The 19,544-nt window shown below is 38.4% G+C and overlaps 1 protein-coding gene across 1 annotated transcript; it reads right to left on the bottom strand.

Moving 5' to 3' along the window:
• Positions 1-64: 64 nt before the first annotated feature.
• Positions 65-19,536, bottom strand: LOC136805526 (transient receptor potential cation channel subfamily A member 1 homolog). The gene is made up of 12 exons (XM_067062094.1): positions 19,344-19,536; positions 18,431-18,657; positions 17,749-17,917; positions 17,002-17,120; positions 6,928-7,163; positions 5,991-6,278; positions 5,292-5,425; positions 4,416-4,626; positions 3,390-3,563; positions 2,520-2,588; positions 2,099-2,257; positions 65-1,499 (listed from the first exon to the last, which is right to left on the bottom strand). Exons 1-12 carry the CDS (start codon positions 19,508-19,510, stop codon positions 1,365-1,367), a joined length of 2,088 nt encoding a protein of 695 aa, XP_066918195.1. The 5' UTR covers positions 19,511-19,536; the 3' UTR covers positions 65-1,364.
• Positions 19,537-19,544: the final 8 nt, after the last annotated feature.

Here is a 19,544-nt window from a genome sequence, read left to right as displayed (position 1 = left end):
ATAATTTCTCCATTTTCCCCCAACCTCAAAGCAAAAAATAGAGAAAATAATAGAGACAAGGATCTCAATAAAATATAATAATTTGATTGTATCTTCTAGAAAAAATACTTTGTATTATTTTTGCGCACTTTGTATTTAATATGCAAGTTGTATTAAGTTTATTGTGGTTTGGAAATGACGAAAATTATGTCTCTCGATAGATATTCATAGATATTCAAGTTTCGTTCATTACTTGATCCACCATTTTGTCCACCATATGGTAACATAGATATTTTTTTCTCAAGATGGAAAGAAAATGTTCACCACACATCCAGGTCACGCAAAATATTGAAAATCCATACATCCCGAAAAAGAGGGCTGGAGCGGACTTAAACTTTGGGATTATACCCTTTTATTCACGGTATTCATTACCTAATTTTTTTCTACGGAAACACCCCGGTTTTTTTTTTCTTTACCTTAAGTGACCCCTACTACCAAAAAACCGGGGTATTTCCGTAGAAAACAGCATTACGCCATGAATCATTTATCGAAATTACAAAAGAACCCAAAACAATACCGGGCGTTTGCCAAAAGGTGTAACGTTGAAATTTGCCACAAATTGTAAAATGCTGACTGTGTGCATATGAAAGACCACTGAAGGTGGTCGCTATATAAGTTGATAAAATCTATTTTTGTATCATGTACTAATATGGTGAATTATACTTCAATATTCTAATAGCAATATTGAAATCTCCATATGTCGACTTGAAGATTCAAAGAAGTTTCCCCATGGCCATGTGATGCAATGAAAATATATAGATATTGTTTATCACTCTTTTGAAATGACTTCCCGTTTCTTTGAGTTAAATCCATAAGCACCCAATTGATACAGATAGGATATCAACTCGCATTTTCATTTACTTCTAAATTTTTATGATAATACAGATATCAAAGTAAAAGTGGATCTCTCTTTCAAACCATCGTTCTCCTCTCAAGGAGCCTTATGGTCAAAACTCGTCAGCCGTAAGCTTTGGGCGTTCTCATATCTAAGCTCCCTATGGTCAAAACTCATCAGCTGTTGGCTATGGGCGTTCTCCTCTCTAAGCGCCCTATGGTAAAAACACATCAGCCGTCAACAATGGGAAAACATAGTTATTACTCTTCCCCAGGACCCTCATCACCAACACCAACAGCCTCCTCGTCTAAAGTCTGTGCACCATGCGTTGTATCATCTTGCGCATGCGTTGTATCATCAAAAGTGTCATCTTCAGTTTTTGTCTCATCTCTCTTCATTTCTTGTTGACCTCCTTCTTTTGGAGAAATCTCTGCTTTTTGTTTCTTGGCTTTTCGTCGTTGATGTTTCCAAATATCCTTCATCATGGCTTTCAGATCGGATAAATTTTCCCGTTCAGTAGCTCAATGTCGGTCAGTTCGTCGTTAATCTTACTGACGCGATCTGTGAGTTGTGTCATGTCGTGTTGCAAGGCCTTCAAACTGTCTTGTACACTATTTTCTGCTTCCTAGAAATGTAAAAGTAAGGCTTATTAGATATTGGAATGATATGGAATGATTGTTATGACAGAGTGCTCTTACTCTCTAGTAAAAAATGCATGTCAAGCTTCTGAATTTTATGTCTAAATAATGTTCAAAATTACGATTTCGTGTACAAAACAGCCTTGTATCTTGCCAAAAATGGGATTATTTGGTTAAGAACATCGGCGTATGCATAGAAAGAGTGCAATTCAGTTCTTTATTTAGCGGTTTTGTCTGTAATTCACCCCAAAAAGATTATATTTTGAAATTCGTCACATGCTGTCATATTGAGGGTTTATATGTTGGTTACACACGCCTTTGTGAAAAAAAATAAAGAAAATTGACTGAGCCAATCACGAGGAAAGCTGGTAACAAACGAACGAACGAACGAACGAGTATTAATTGGCAAGACCTCCTTAGGTAGGTCAAAAAAACAATATTCGAGGATGGTACCCCCCACTATCCTGGGGATACAAAAATCGAAAAATGCTCGGGGTTAAAATATTCAGAAATTATGCGACTGTCAGACTATTTGAGGCTTACGAAATCTTTGATACATGTTTGCTAAACAGAAGTCATTCTCTACCTTTGATTTGAGAAGAATTTCTTTAATCTTAATATAACTTTTCATGGAGATATTATTTGGAAGATCATCTTTGTTGGGGCGAAGTTTTTGTGATTTGACGACGAAGCGAGTGCGAAACATTTTTGGTAACGTGATTTCTGCTTGTAAGCAAATGTCAATCTAAAAATGGAAAGGCAATATTGATACCGATAACCTATTCCATGGTCACAAATGAATCAAGGGAAATGTCGACTGTTTGCACTTTAGGCCACAATTTTCACCATATTGCTTTACAGAACTACATATTTAATTTTATTACAATCATCAGCTGTAAAAGACTGATGTTACATTTGAATACGATGTAAGGGAATGGTTAAGACAAAAGAATGAGTGAAAGTAAACAGAATAAACAATCCAAACAGAATTGACAGTCCGTACACACCTGCATGGTCGATTTGGTCATCTCCGCTTGTTTTTGAACTCCTGCAATATCGTCGACTGCCAAACCGACCTACGAGAATAAACATTTTTCCCAAAATAATATGTTGTAGGCATATTTTTAGGTAAATTATTTCTTGAGTACATCAAATCAATAAAAACTCAGGTTTTTCTATTGTAATTGAAATCTCTTAGTGGATTTTTTAGGTATTAAATCTTTTATAGCCTCCTAGCCATCCAAAAAAAAATACCGTACCAATCCAATTCCCTGCAGGAAAAGGATACTACAAATTTACAGACAGTAGCGTGCTGCTGTAAGATTAAGTATAGTACAGTGAATCGCGTACCCGTATCTATTTTTGCTTCAGCATCTAGCTTTATCCGGGTGCTTCCGTTAGAAAGTATGACGTCATTTTGACTCACGTAAATCGACTTACAAACCTTGGATTGTAAGGTGAAAGCTCTAGTCCCGGGGGGGGGGGCACTCGATCTGAAATCGACCATACGTTCGGCCCAAAATTTGGCTTCTAAAATCGGACCCTTACAGTGCAGTGAATTTCCATGAAAAATCATACCCTTACAGTGCACTTTTTCAAAATTTCTCAAAATGTTTTTCAAAATGTGGAATTTTTCCTCCAAAATTGACCAATTTTGTGATAATTTTACCAAAAAATTGGCCTTTTACCAAAATTTCCTACCCTTACAGTGCAGTTCAGTGCAGTCTTGAAATTTCCTACCCTTACAGTGCACTAGCTGAACTATGAAAAACCTACCCTTAAGGGCCGAACGTCTGGTAGGTCATTTACCTTGAGTGCCCCCCCCCCGGGCTCTGGTGACTTAGTAACCCCGTTACTAGGGTAACCATGCTACTTACCAGTAAGTTCATGAGGATTATGTTGAGAACCAACACAAAAATGATGAAAATGATCCATAAGATAGGATCGACTTTTCCACCACCGTAAAAGAACAATTCATCAAAACCCATCTCTCCCGTCATCATGACGCCGACTTTCACTAGTGACGTCCACGGATTCTTAAACGCCGGTGACTGAAAATAAAAAGTAGAAATATCGAGAGAACTTTTTATGATAGTTTAAGTGAAGTGAAAACTATTGTATCAATACTGACAGTTTCATGTCTTATTCAAACAATCCTCAACTGAAAATATTTTTTTTTTTAACTATAGGACTTTTTATAATTAACAAGAGGTATGATTTGAATAATACAAGAGTTTAGAAAAGGCTAATAATTAGTTTTTCTATGTTTCAGAGAACAAACCGAAGTATGAAAAACTCGAAAATAAGAACAGCTGAGTTTTTAAATACTTCACTTAAAAGACATTGACCAATATTGCAAGTCAATCGATTTTTCGGGATTAAGGGATTGCAAATGTAGGAATTTAGAAAAAAATATATTAAATGGGCTATTCACTGGAAAAAAATCACCGCATGCATGTTGAAAGTAGCTGAGTTTATTTTTTTCCACCATCTTTGATCAGAGTTTTTTTGAAATGTGCTATCTAATTGTAGCACTACTCAATATGGGTCAAAATGGTACCCGCAAAGAAGCCATTTTTCTTTACCTAACGTCAAACGGCGCTACATCATAAGTGTTAAAGAAAAAGTAGATGCATTACACTGCTATTGAGTATTGTTACCATTAGGATACTAATTTCAAAAAACCTCCGATCAGAGGTTTTGGTCGGCCAGGAGTAAGAAACTCCTGCCCCAGGGTTCATACAAAGCTCAGTGGGGAAAACCCGATACTCCTACCTGTCCGTCCCTCAATAATAAATTTACTTAAAAAACATCGGACAAAAAAATGGAAATGGAATAAAAAATCCCCCATGCATGTTAAAATAACAGCTAAAGCTCAGTTTAGTAAAACCTAATACTCCTACCTGTCCGTCTCTCAGTAATATGAAGAAAGCAAAAGCGAAAGTGGCGATGAAGAAAATGAAGACAACGAAGAATTTGAAGAATGTTTTAAAGACATAAAGGAACATGACGATATAGATGCCAAACACTGGAACTTTACGCATGAATAATACAAAATTCAACCATGACAAAAATAAAGCCAATGACCCAAAACTTTTCTGGTACATGCCACAACTGAAACAGAATGAAAAGAAGATTGAAGAAGTTTTGTCTTTTTGCATATACAGTAGACTATTTAGCCTAGAAATCTAAGCTAGTTTGATTCAGTCACTAGAATAAATCTGATGGCAAGTTGTGACTGACTGAATAACAGTATTCCAAGGCAGACTTGAAATCCGTAAATATAGAAATCTTTAAAGCACCGAAAATGCTTTGTGAATACGGGCTTAGTTAACTAGGCTACTCTCTATTTTGATTTTCAAAGGGAATTAGATTTTCATCAAATAAGAGAGGGTTCGAATAATAGAGTATAGTAGAGCGTTGTTTATGAGAGGTTCGCTTATTGACGGCGACTTTCATTATTATCGAATAATGAGAACGTCGAATCAGAGTCAGAAAAAAATTAAATCGTTTCTTTCCTTTGACTATAAAAGAATTTTCAACTTTTACTCTAGGTTATCTCATTTAACTGAAGATTGGCGTGGAAGCAGCGCCATGAAATTCTGAATAAAATCAGAATTTTAATCAGCGCTTAACAAACATGTATAATACCATGGAAAATACCATTCTAATTTATGCCTAGATGTTGTTGAAGCCGGGAAAAACATTTTTGGATGGGTCTTGAAAAGTCGATTGGATTTGGTCACAGAATATTTAGAGACATCCCGAAAAAACCTCACATTAATCCGTTGCGTAAGAAAGGCAGGACAATAAAATCATCAATGACGTTAGCGATTGCCAGAATGTAAATGATCCACTCCAGCAAATTGTCCAGTTGAAGGTAATCACCAAGTTGGCCAATCATTTGGACAATCTGAAAATTGAGATCAGAATTTCATTCAAAATTTATTTTTCTTTAAATAATCAAAAACATTACAGGCTGTTTTACGCCAAAGACGATCATCAGATGTATGAATAAAAACATTTGAACAAATTCTACCATATAAAACATATAAGAAAGTAATTAACAGGCTATAAAAGTGATTAAAAGTGATAAAAGTTGAGTTAATTGGGTAAAGAAATATATACCATATATGAATGGTAAAAATTGTGTCTAGGGAAATTAAAAATATTTTGATTTTGTAATTTTCCAATAGAAATTTATTGACGTGTCGGCACTTGTCGGCATAATTCAGAATTTCATTTATATTTGAGCTAATTCCAGGGGAGAAACTAATGCATTATAACGAGGAAGTTAAAAGCACAACACTGTATTTGTATCGATTATAAATGGGCAATTATATAGCTCGTTCTTAAGTGACTTCCACCAATAAACCCTAGAAATCGAGAGCGGAAGATGTTTAAAGTAGGATTTTAGTGTGCTTTTTATTCGCGTGTAGATTATGAGCAAAGGATATGATTTCTTTGAAAAACCCTACCTCAAATAACAAATGTAGTAATGCAAGAATGATGACGGCAAATTTGCCATAGTGCACGAACACAATCATCTCCCATGTGGCATTCTCTTGGACGATCGTACAATCTTTAGATCGATATGGTTCTCTCAAAGGTGCTGTCACCAGAATGTAACCAGTCAATGACGTCAGAAAGCAAACGTAAAGCAGCAGTTTGAAGTAATATAAATATGCAGCGAATTTTTGCCATTTTTTGTTGAGTGATGCTTGGATAAGGGGATGAGAAACTAAGTCCTCTCTGTCGTATGCCACCTGTGGATAAAAATAATATTAAGTGCGTTACCTGAGTTATCTCATTTCATCACATATGACTCCCTTAATGTAGCCAAATGCCTCGTCATCTAATGAGTGACGCGCATGAATGGATTAACGAGATTCCCAATGTCCCTATCTACTATCTAGCGAAACCACAGCCAAGGGAACGAGCTTGGCAGAATCAGCGGATAAGAAGACAGTATCGAGCTAGAAACTCTGAAAAGGCATACGAGGTGGAGAATAGGTGGGAAAACAATCACCAGTGAAATACCACTACTCTTATGACTTTTTTCTTTTAAACTTTTTAAACTTTTTATGGTTATGTAATTTCATTCTTTTTTATAGTTTTGATATAGAATACCAAAGCTAATTCAACGGCCGGCGGTAGCATGAATGTAAAGCATACGGCTACCGTGCACAAGATAAAAGGTTCGAAGCCCAACCGGGTCATACCTAAGATTCGAGAATGGTAATTGGTAATTGGATGCCATAATGCTTGATGCTCATAAACTAAAGTTGGGACGATGGTAAGTGGAGAAATCCGAGGAAAGGAGGTGGCACCCTCTCCTACCTTCGGTTCGACAGGTAAAAAGAAAAGCGGGATTTTGGGTTGCCCTCGACTGCGATCGCAAACTAACTTATTTACCATATAGCTGAAAGTGTGTGTTTTCTTCTGTTCCATGATGCGTTGGATTTTCTTCCTGGTAAAGACATCTCCTTTCTTTTGGCCCTCCTCCGCTTCATAGCGCACGATGTCACATGGCCAATCGTTGTACACATCATCAATGAACTCGTAATTCAATACTAATTCATAATCTGGATTGTCGACGGGTAGGTCTTCAGGTGAATTGATGCAACGGTCAAACACAAATTGAGCAACATCTAAAGGAATGTTTTGAATATACACCCAATTTGTTTGAATGTCATTGCTTTGTTAGAAGTGAACCCAAAGATGGGCTCCTTCGATCCGTCGGTGAGAGATTTGAAGCTGGCGAGAATCGGTGAGAATCTTGTTACCACCCTTTCACCCTACAACTATGGTTGGAGGCAGCCGTTATAAATAGAAGATATGATTGTATAGGTGGGAACAATTTTACCCCAAAATTATGCTCTTAAGAGGCTAACCAATATTCGAGGCCAAAACATACTTCATAAAGTATTGAAGAATAGCTATAACTAAATAAAATCAGGGCCGATCTGAAGTTTACATATGCATCGGATCAGGTCGGGTTAGCGTGGTACATGGGCACCAAGCCTATCAGTGAGAGTGACTGATACGCTTGGCGCCCAAAGATAAATTTACTGACCGAAAGTAAACCCCGCCTAATTCTCCACCCAGTTTCACTGATACGCTTCGCACCCAAAACGCGTTAGGACCTAGACCCTTCACTGATACGCTTCACACCCAAAACACCTTAGAACCACACCCTTCCACTGATACGCTTCGCACCCAAAACGCGTTAGAACCTAGACCCTTCCACTGATACGCTTCGCACCCAAAACGCGTTAGAACCTAGACCCTTCACTGATACGCTTCGCACCCAAAACACCTTAGAACCACACCCTTCCACTGATACGCTTCGCACCCAAAACGCGTTAGAACCTAGACCCTTCCACTGATACGCTTCGCACCCAAAGCACCATAGAACCACACCCTTCCACTGATACGCTTCGCACCCAAAACGCGTTAGAACCTAGACCCTTCACTGATACGCTTCGCACCCAAAACACCTTAGAACCACACCCTTTCACTGATACGCTTCGCACCCAAAACACCATAGAACCACACCCTTCCACTGATACGCTTCGCACCCAAAACGCGTTAGAGCCTAGACCCTTCACTGATACGCTTCACACCCAAAACGCCATAGAACCACACCCTTCCACTGATACGCTTCGCACCCAAAACGCGTTAGAACCTAGACCCTTCCACTGATACGCTTCGCACCCAAAACACCATAGAACCACACCCTTCCACTGATACGCTTCGCACCCAAAACGCGTTAGAACCTAGACCCTTCACTGATACGCTTCGCACCCAAAACACCTTAGAACCACACCCCTCCACTGATACGCTTCGCACCCAAAACACCATAGAACCACACCCTTCCACTGATACGCTTCGCACCCAAAACGCGTTAGAACCTAGACCCTTCCACTGATACGCTTCGCACCCAAAACACCATAGAACCACACCCTTCCACTGATACGCTTCGCACCCAAAACGCGTTAGAACCTAGACCCTTCACTGATACGCTTCGCACCCAAAACGCGTTAGAACCTAGACCCTTCACTGATACGCTTCGCACCCAAAACGCGTTAGAACCTAGACCCTTCACTGATACGCTTCGCACCCAAAACGCGTTAAAACCTAGACCATTCACTGATACGCTTCGCACCCAAAACACCTTAGAACCACACCCTTCCACTGATACGCTTCGCACCCAAAACGCGTTAGAACCTAGACCCTTCCACTGATACGCTTCACACCCAAAACGTCTTCAAACCACCCTCTTCCACTGGTACGCTTAACACTCAAAATAGGCTTAGGCTAAGCTTAGGCTGACCAATAATTACAGTGTCGTAAGAACCGCTCTCATCCGTGAATTTTGCAGAGTATCTCGTTACGCCTATGCTAACTGCTTTCATATATTATTTCACTAATGTACACGGTTGTTTAGTAGAATCATGGAATTATTATTGACACTGGATTAACAACTGACTGATTTTTACTGGTATCTCATGTTCAAGCCTTGTTCGCAGTAATGACATTATTGTTCACCCTCCTTCAGCCATTAAAATGATATTTCATAGCATTTTCATTGCACTTCTCATCAAAATACACTTATCCAATTCCCAAATGAGACTTTAAGCTTTCCTGCGAGACTCAAACTCGTCTAATTAATTGCTAGTTATACGTCGTTATGACGTTTTAAAATGCGAGAAAGATGCAAAACATGTTATTTATAAGAAATCGACACCAGAATTTTTTAAACTTCAACCTCAAAAAATCTACCGTGCCACCACGTGCCACCAAAAGATTTTCATACCACAGTGGAGCTATGGGACTCACGTCTAATGTATGTCAATCTCAGCTCTCCTCGGAAAGTTATTCCCAATTTAAAATTTCGTGTCATTATAAGCATTTGATTTGATTTTACTCGTCCTATGATTTTTTCTCACACTAGATTTTATAAATGTATCCGCTCGGTATTCTAGCATTTATTTTTCAACTTTTTGCAAGCAAAAGTATGAATAGAAAAAGTTAGAGACCATTTAAGAAATAAGAGTATTAATCATTTTTCAAAATCAGAGTCCTTCGAGCCTTTCTTTTGCGGACAAATCCAGTACATCGATTGTTTTCTGAAACAATAGAAAGACAATACTTGGCTCTCCACCGTTTCATTCTATGTTTATCCAGAGTCTGTATGATAAATCCATCGTAGCAAAACTACTCAAACACTTTGTGTTGGGTGGTTTTTTTAACCTACGCGGAGCGCTTAATAACTACTTGTTGTATAAAAAAGGAAATTTCCTAGATTCATTAGGGATAAGAAAAAGACAAACTGAGCTTTCAAAATGGGTAATCAGGTCAATTAGCTCAGGAAAATTTTTTTGATGATGATAAAACGAGATAACGTCAAGATAAGAATGCTACTGGGACACCATTTAAGCGGAATTAGAATACTGAAAAACGCGCGCAAAATTAGGAGATGTTTGCCCAACTTCCTTATACGTAAAAAGCTATGAATGCCATCCTTGGTTGCTGTAGGCTCCCTGCGGGGGCAAATATCCGTCGAAAAAAACACGTCAAAATAATGGTTTCAATAACGTCATTATCGAAAAACACCGTTAGAATGTTAGAATGGTTATCTGCATCACCAGTCAAAATTTTGCACGTGTTCGTGAACGATTGTGTTTTTGGACGAATTTTGTAACTTAAATATCATTAAATTATTGTTTTGCCGATATCTCGAATTAGGATTATTTTGAGTTTTTGGCACAGCACTTCTTGGAATCCTCTAGTCAAAACGCTTCTTCTCAGCTGTACCTGACTTTCTAAAAACGATGGAAACTGGTGGGCATCGGACCTGATAAGGTTTTGGACATTCCTTAACAAACCTCAGAAAATCTCAGCACCAACCAGAAAGAATTAGCTTTTGATATTCGGCAGTTATGTTACCCTAGTGACCTTCTGTGATCTGAGTGAAAAACATTTTTAAAAATAATAAAATCTGAGTGTAAAAACCCAAAAAGTCTTTTTTTTTTTCAATTGTAAAATCAACGAAAAATCTATATCACTCAGATCAGACCTTTCTATGAGGGGAAGCTGTGTTGATATAATTTCAAGTCAATCGGACCATCCAATCCCGAGATATTTCCGCCACAAGATCAAAAACCCCCGGTTTTGCTATTTTGCGTAAACTAGCTTTAATAAAACTATTTATTGCTGTTGTTTGATTCTAAAATAAACATCCTAAAGTACCGGCTCTGACTATAAGATACAAAGCCGACCTTACGGTACCGACTATATTATAGACTAGATCCTAACATCTCTCTTAATACAATGAATAATACCATCAATAGTTTAAACGTTCACATCATGTTTCAAACTGTTTTTGCTTACGAACCTCGCGTCTACTTGTAGTTGTGTATCTCATCTCATCACTGTCTTTTACGCTTTCCTGTTTAAAATCACTTGTAAGGTACTGTTCCGTCTGACTCACGGCCAGAGTCTGTTAAATCATACTAAGTAGTGTCTGATGCAGAACCTTCTGAAAGCTCATTTTCCTTGGGATTGGGGCTTGAGGGGCCCTGGTGGGGAGCTAGGGGCAAGGGGACCTTTTCTCTAGGTAGGTGACTAGGTGTTGGCCTGATGATTGTAAACCTTTCTCAGTTGATTTATTTTCTCAATATTTTGCCGTTAACGTTTATCGTGTATGATCTTGGGGCCACTCAATCTAGGACCGTTCCTTTTACTGACCATTGTTTTATTTTAGCGTCTTGTATTGCCACTTTACTACCTGTAACAAAAAGTTCTAGTTTTGTAATTTGTAATTTCATATCGTATGGTGTAAACAATTACTTAATCACCAGCATCATTTGGAGGATAGTTATCTTTATTATACGTCCCTCGAGGCTTTTGTAATTTTCTATGACGTCACATTTTATTGTCCTTCGGGAATCAAACTTTGATTTATAAACAGCATATTGAAATGTAGCTAATTTGATACTCGTCACTGTTATTTATGAAGACTTATGAGAGGAACATAGTGTTTTGATGTGGAAAATTTGACTGATGTTTAGAAGATAGTTTTTATAAGCCGAAGGCTTTTTTACTGACTCAAATTCATGTTTGAACACAAATCCTTTACATATGGTAACTTTTCTCGGATAATCTTTGTTAAGATTCCTCTGATGCATCTCAGGTCTGGGCTCATGAATTTTGGGTAAGTTGTCTGTCAACTGTCGACCCATAAGAAGTTGTTTTGGTGATAGTCTACACTGTAAGGGTGAGTTTCTAAGGATAAGTAGCCCCATTAGAATGTCTTGGTTGGATCTAATACACTTTTTCGTTCTTTTGACACTCTTTATCATGGATTCTACTAACCAAGTCAGATGTTGCGGAAGATAAGACGTAAACCTCGACCACAATGAATAGTAATCCGCAACAATTAAATAGTTCTCTCCTCCAAATAGAATATATCGCTACCCACTTGTTGCCATGCTCTATCCAGTATGCCTTGATGCAATGATGGACTCTTTGGTTTTGATGACAGTAATCGTGCACAAGTTCTACATTGTTTCACGATTGATTTAACGTCCCTAACCATGCCGGGCCAAAAAACACTCTGTCTTGATCGTCGTTTTTGCTCGCACTTTTCTATCCCGTTGTGTCCAGCGTGTATTCTAGTCAGAATTTCCAGTTGCAGTTTTTTCGGTATAAGTATAACTATTCTATCTCTTAACATCAACAAATTGTTCAATATTGTCAAATTAGTTCTATGCTCTAAGTATGGTGAACACTGGTTGCGATTTATTAGCCAGCCATTATGAATGTGATATTGAACTTCTTCTAATAATTTTTCTTCTTTAGTTTCTTTGGAAATTTTAGTAAGTATTTCGTTGGAGGCTGGTAAGGTAGGTATAACGTTATTCACGTGAATGTTAATTTCTTGTTCGTAAATAATATCACTTTCTGCTGGTTGTGAGCATGGTGCTCGCGAGAACACATCTGCATCTATAAAGGTCTTTGCCTAGTACGTATGATGCTGTAAAATTAAATTTCAACATTCTCATTCTTTGAATCCTGGGTGATAGTTCAGAAATAAGTTTAGTGTTCAAAATAGGAATGAGGGGCTTATGGTCGCTTTCTAAATTGAAATGTTGTAGTCCTTGTAGGACGTTAGGATGTTATCTATTGCATAGTAGGATATCTATTTCGACTTTGCCAAGACCTTCGATACAGCTCCACACCGCAGATTACTCAAGAAACTCGACGCATACGGTATCAAAGGATACACGTCAGACTGGATCAAATCCTTTCTGTCGGATCGATATCAGTATGTCAAGGTAACTGGTAAACTATCCAAGGAAGGTAAAGTACTCAGCGGTGTCCCACAGGGAAGTGTTCTTGGTCCATTAATTTTTGTGTTATATATCAACGATCTACCTGAGGTTACAAGCTCTGATATGTACCTCTTTGCAGACGACACTAAGCTTGTTGAGGAGATAAATAGTGCTGAAGATGCCATTCGCTTGCAACATGATATCGATGCAATGGAAAGATGGTCAAAGGACTGACCACACAGATTCCACCCAGATAAATGACACGTGCTAACACTGGGAAAATTTTGGAACATCAAACATGCCCATCCATACAACATAGACGGGTTAATCCTGGAGCACGTGGATCAAGAAAAAAATCTCGGAGTGATTATCGTCGGGGAACTGAATTTTGAAGAACACATCTTTGGTAAAATCAAGAAAGCTAGCTCAATCGTTGGTCTGATCAGCAGAAGTTTTGACTTTCTTTCACCAGAAATGCTCCGCACTCTTTTTATAGCGTTCGTCCGACCTCGTCTTGAGTACGCTGGTCTCCACGACTCATCAAACATATCGATGCCATCGAGAGTGTTCAGCAAAAGACCACGAGACTGGTTAGCGGGTACAAGAACAAATCTTACGAATACCGTCTCCGTAAGATTAACCTTCCGACACTGAAAATCAGACTTAAAAATGGCAATATGGTTGAAGTATATAAACATCTTCACGTTTATGATAAATCATTAGCCTGTCAAAATTTTGTCCTTCGCGAACGCCCGAAACGTCAGCACGATTACGAACTACAAAGAAACTTTGCAAATGATGGTGTCAGAAGGTATCAAACAAATTCGTTATTCTACAGAAGTATTGACATATGGAATGGTCTTGGAGATGATGTTGTAGCTGCAACATCTGTCGCCAACAATACTGGACAAAAGGTTTGTAGACTTCTGCAATATTTGCAAAATACTTCAATATCGATCAAAAACAAGTTCCCAAGAGGCTCTGGGTGCTTTCCAAACCCATTCAAAGTCTTTAAAAGTCATCCACTGCAGTCTAACCACAAGAGCAAACCACAATGGCTTAATTAACTGGCTTACACCAGTATCAAAACGCTGATTTTTTGCTTGTGATTCACTCAAAAGCAATTCAAAAGCAATGCAACGACTTCAAGAGTGTTTTTCTTAACTTCCATCCCCTTTCAGACACATTGAAGAGTCATTTTGCTCTATTTCTCATTATTTTTCACTGAAATTTCATTTGTCTACAACCTTTTGTCCAGCATTGAACTGGAAAAAAATGCTCACAGAATGGGAAAAAGATCTCCATAAATTGTAAAATGTTAAGCATGATTGTTTCATAGAGGTCGATAGAGCTGGGAAATATATTAATGTAAATAAATAAATTGTAAATATAAGTTTATTCTCGTCATTCCCCAAGTAGCAGCTAATATCTCTAACTCTATGGGACAGTAGTTTTTCTCACTTCCGGATAAAAATCTTGAAGCACAATCAACAGGCTTCCAATCGTATTTATGTTTCTGGCATAGTATTACACTTATTCCGTTGATTAGATTCCCATCTGTCCCCAGGACTTCCCATAACACTTTTTTAACCTCGATTAAACGTTTTTGTGTGATCTTCAGTCCATAGAAAGTCATTCTTCACACTAAGCAATCCTTGAAGTGGTTCAGCTGATTTAGATAATCTTGGACAAAAACGAGATAGTTGTTGTGCCATTCCTAGGAAGCGTCTAAGTAAGCTCTGTAACATTTTAAGGGTTTATTTATTCTACACGTTCATTTAGTGGCTTTATCCTTCTGATAATATAGCAAATTCCAAAGACTCTACTCTGTCCTTGCTAAATTCACATTTGTCAGCATTTAAAGTAACTCTGTTGTCCTTCATTTGTCCTAAAATTTTTCTCAATCTAGTATCATGATCATGATTTCTTCTACTATTGGATGATACCAGTCTGTTGGTTGTTCTACTTTTTCGATAACTGCCATCTGCAGCATGCGATCAATCTCCATTCGCAATGGTTCCAGTAACGGAATTTGAACTTTTCTCGGTGCAGATAATGTGGAATCCTTTCACTTGCCCTAGACCCCCAAAATCTCTTTAAAATATTTTACAAAGTCATTCTCACTGTTTAAAATTTTACTTTTGTTCTACTTTTGGTCTTCCACCAAGTTGATTCCTGATATGATTGTAACAAAGCTTCAATTCCTGGTTGTCCAAGTAGTGGATTGGGTACTTGTTCACAGACATATATCACTTCAAACGTTGACTTTTGCCCAACTCAGGCTATCGTAACAAAACACCCGTGTCATTTAGATCTATGCTTATCTGGTCCAGCTAACTTTCGATCATGTTTTACTCAAATCTTTCAGCTGGATTCTGAATAAAGGTAGATGTTTTTTTTCTCCAATAACTCAAACGTCTGCGGCAGTGTCGATCTTCATTTTGATTTTGATCAAAGTAACTCTAGTTACTTTGATTTTAGAATTTGTCTTCTCTATCTTCATTGCGACTTGATATCTGTTCTGATTGCAGTTAGTTGATCTTGTCACTTCCCTTAAGAAAAAAGCTCCTATCTAGCTTTCCTCCCATTGGATATATAATTAGTCTGTATTGATACTATCCATATTCCAGGTTTTATTTGATGGTCCTTTACGGACTGAACTTTTAGAGAAATGATTAGAACCTTCTCATCGAAAACTTTTCTTTTCCCTCGCTAGGCGATACACTCAGTGGAAGGGTGTGGTTTTATGGTGTTTTGGGTGCGAAGCGTATCAGTGAAGGGTCTAGTTTCTAACGCGTTTTGGTGCGAAGCGTATCAGTGGAAGGGTGTGGTTCTAAGGTGTTTTGGGTGCGAAGCGTATCAGTGAAGGGTCTAGGTTCTAACGCGTTTTGGGTGCGAAGCGTATCAGTGGAAGGTGTGGTTCTAAGGTGTTTTGGGTGCGAAGCGTATCAGTGAAGGGTCTAGGTTCTAAAGCGTTTTGGTTGCGAAGCGTATCAGTGGAAGGATGTGGTTCTAACGCGTTTTGGGTTCGAAGCATATCAGTGAAGGGTCTAGGTTCTAACGCGTTTTGGGTGCGAAGCGTATCAGTGAAGGGTCTAGGTTCTAACGCGTTTTGGGTGCGAAGCGTATCAGTGAAGGGTCTAGGTTTTAACGCGTTTTGGGTGCGAAGCGTATCAGTGAAGGGTCTAGGCTCTAACGCGTTTTGGGTGCAAAGCGTATCCGTGGAAGGGTGTGGTTCTATGGTGTTTTGGGTGCGAAGCGTATCAGTGGAAGGGTCTAGGTTCTAACGCGTTTTGGGTGCGAAGCGTATCAGTGGAAGGGTCTAGGTTCTAACGCGTTTTGGGTGCGAAGCGTATCAGTGGAAGGGTGTGGTTCTAAGGTGTTTTGGGTGCGAAGCGTATCAGTGAAGGGTCTAGGTTCTAACGCGTTTTGGGTGCGAAGCGTATCAGTGGAAGGGTGTGGTTCTAAGGTGTTTTGGGTGTGAAGCGTATCAGTGGAAGGGTGTGGTTCTAAGGTGTTTTGGGTGCAAAGCGTATCAGTGAAGGGTCTAGTTTCTAACGCGTTTTGGTGCGAAGCGTATCAGTGGAAGGGTGTGGTTCTAAGGTGTTTTGGGTGCGAAGCGTATCAGTGGAAGGGTCTAGGTTCTAACGCGTTTTGGGTGCGAAGCCTATCAGTGGAAGGGTGTGGTTCTAAGGTGTTTTGGGTGCGAAGCGTATCAGTGAAGGGTCTAGGTTCTAACGCGTTTTGGGTGCGAAGCGTATCAGTGAAGGGTCTAGGTCCTAACGCGTTTTGGGTGCGAAGCGTATCAGTGAAACTGGGTGGAGAATTAGGCGGGGTTTACTTTCGGTCAGTAAATTTATCTTTGGGCGCCAAGCGTATCAGTCACTCTCACTGATAGGCTTGGTGCCCATGTACCACGCTAACCCGACCTGATCCTATGCATCATCTTTTCAGCTGACAAACATTTACTCAACATTCTTTTGTTTATCGGCACTCGGCAATGTTTCTCATCATCGAGGTAACCTCGTTCCCTGCGTATTATTGGCTTCTTTATGCCTATTGATAGCGCTAGATAGTTTTTTTCTCTATCAGTAACGTAAATAAAGTCGGGAATACACGAGGACGAGGTTGTAAGCGACCAACAGTTCACCTGGCATTCGTTTGATCAATTTTCGCAAGGGCGTGGTCAACTTTTTGTCTTCATCAATGGTTTTATTACGTAATGCTAACTTCCAATCACGATGACTCAATATGGAGTAGACAGCGTCTCTGTTCGTAAAGAAAATATAAAAATACAGTTGACACTCTCTAATTCGATGTTCGACTATTCGATAGGCTCCATTATTTGATAATATTGAAAGCCACCGTAAACATAAGATGTTCCCATAAACGACGCCTTGATATACGCTACCCTATTCGATGGAAAATCCAATTATCTATGAAAATCGAATTAGAGAGCGTATCAAATAACTGTTATGAAAAATGCTTAGATCATAAGAATACCTTAAGAATATCTCAACGGTTGGTTTGAAAAATTTTGATAGCAAAGTAGTCAATTTATTAATTTAAAATGCTTGTATTGTTTAATGGTAAAAAGAATAACCAGAAGCTTCATGTTTTTTATTTAAAAACTATATATACGTATTCGACGCTCACTACAAGAGGTCATTGTCAGGAGTGAAAAAATCTATCAACAAGAAAAATTTTTAAAAACATCTTAAGAACAAATCTTGTATTGTTTGCTTAAACTATTTATTTATGATATTATTTGTAACTCATTACATCTAAAAACGGTTAACTTTAACAGAACATCTAACACTAAATTTTAGCTGACTCCTTAAAAAAACGTTAACCAAAGTGAGACATTAGTTTTGTGAAGCAAAAGTGTGTAGCTTACTTATTCAGATTATCAATAGCGTGATCAAGTGCGTTCCGTCCTGTCAAGTCAGTTTCTTCGATATCACAATACTCCAATAGATATTCAATCATGTCACTATGGCCACCAATACTGGCGTAATGCAACGCATTCAAACCCGTTGATTCGCACCGACTCCCCGATGCTGCACCTGTTAAAAAGTCAAGTAAAGATGATTCGTGAACCCAGGTAATAACACAAAGAACCAGTAATTTACTAATTTTTGATACTAGAGTTAAGCATTTTTCTCGTCTGTGCTTTTTATCGGAACCGAATCCCAGGGCTCAAACGGCTGTATTTGAACTTGAAAAACGAGAAAAAACAACGACGGATTGTCATAATTGGAAAAATCCCGGGGGCACCAGCTTTTAAGGCAAAAAAACAAGTTAAGTCTACTTTTTATAAAGAAAACTTCAGAGGGGTTCTTAGTCGAGATCTTTCGTGTTTAAGAAGGCCAATAACGGAGGATAAAAAAATGTCAAACATTTACCCATCAAGCAGAGGAGTGATTTTAGTGTAATGTCTCTTAGAAGAAATTTCACCACAAATTAAAAAAAAAGCTTCCAAAAATACCACTGAATTTCCCACTATGAGCATTAATTCGGATTAATACAACAATCTTGTAACTGTCAGCCAACGGTTTTAAACACACACAAAAATATACCTCCCCAAATCAAAGCTTTAGCTGCGTCAGTTTGACCATTACTAGCTGCAATTTCAAGGGGTGTTAAACCAAGGGCGTTTTTATCATTGATACTGGCGCCACTTTTCAAGAGGTACTTGATGACATCGAAATTTCCACTTTCGGCAGCCATGTGTAATGGTGAGTTTCCATTGCTGTCATTGTCATTGATGGTTGAATTATCAATATCGATAATGTTGTCCACAACACTGTGACGACAAAAGTAATTTCGTATGTGACTTACCTATTTTCCCTTTCCCTTTACAACAATACAATGCTGACGCGACATTGTTGAGACAACTTAGACTGGAGTCGTTTATAATGCGTGTAATACAGTAGTATAGGCGTTATATGATAATACGATAATTGTTACGGGATAATATTAGTTTGTATAAACTTTGTTCCCTCCATTACTTTTTGTTTTATTTCTACTATATCTGAATTAGTCGTCTAGCTTGCTAGACTAAGACAACTTAATAAAATACTTATTTTTAAATGACTTCTTTAAGGCTATCCCTTTTGAGAAAGGAGGAGTGAATATAATGATTTTAACCAATCCCAATTTTCTTTTTAGCATCAATCATTTATATTGAAATCAACTGCTCAAGATCGTCTAATTTTAACGTATTTTCCGTTACGGTTTTGGCTGTAACGTAACCTTGTCCGTAAACTCCGACATTCTCGAATTCAACGCAAGTACCCCAGCTAATTTTCATTCAGTAAGATCTAGTGCAAATTTAAGTTGGCACGAGGCCCATGGAAAATTGCACCATTTTGATTTTTCTTATGGGGATCGTGATTGAGCCATCCGGATATTAAAAAGCGAAAAAAGGGCCTGGGCTCGAGTTTGTTCTTTAACTGTTGCTGGAATTACAGAGTTCGAAAGAATACATACTCGTTTTGTCCATAATAAGCTGCAAGGTGTAATGGTGTTTCGTTATTATAATTCCTACTCTTCACATCGGCACCTTTTTCCATGAGTAGGTTAGCGATATCTTCATAGCCATGTGCGCATGCCACATGAAGACACGTGTTACTGTCTTTGTTCTTCATGTTAATCATCTCTTTACGTTGTTCTGATGTCAACAACATCTAC

This window comes from Clytia hemisphaerica, unplaced genomic scaffold, assembly GCF_902728285.1.
Source record: "Clytia hemisphaerica strain Z4C2 unplaced genomic scaffold, Clytia hemisphaerica genome assembly, whole genome shotgun sequence".
Lineage (NCBI taxonomy): Eukaryota > Metazoa > Cnidaria > Hydrozoa > Leptothecata > Clytiidae > Clytia > Clytia hemisphaerica.
The sequence above is the reverse complement of the archived record's forward strand: the minus strand, read 5'-3'. Positions and strand labels throughout refer to the sequence as shown.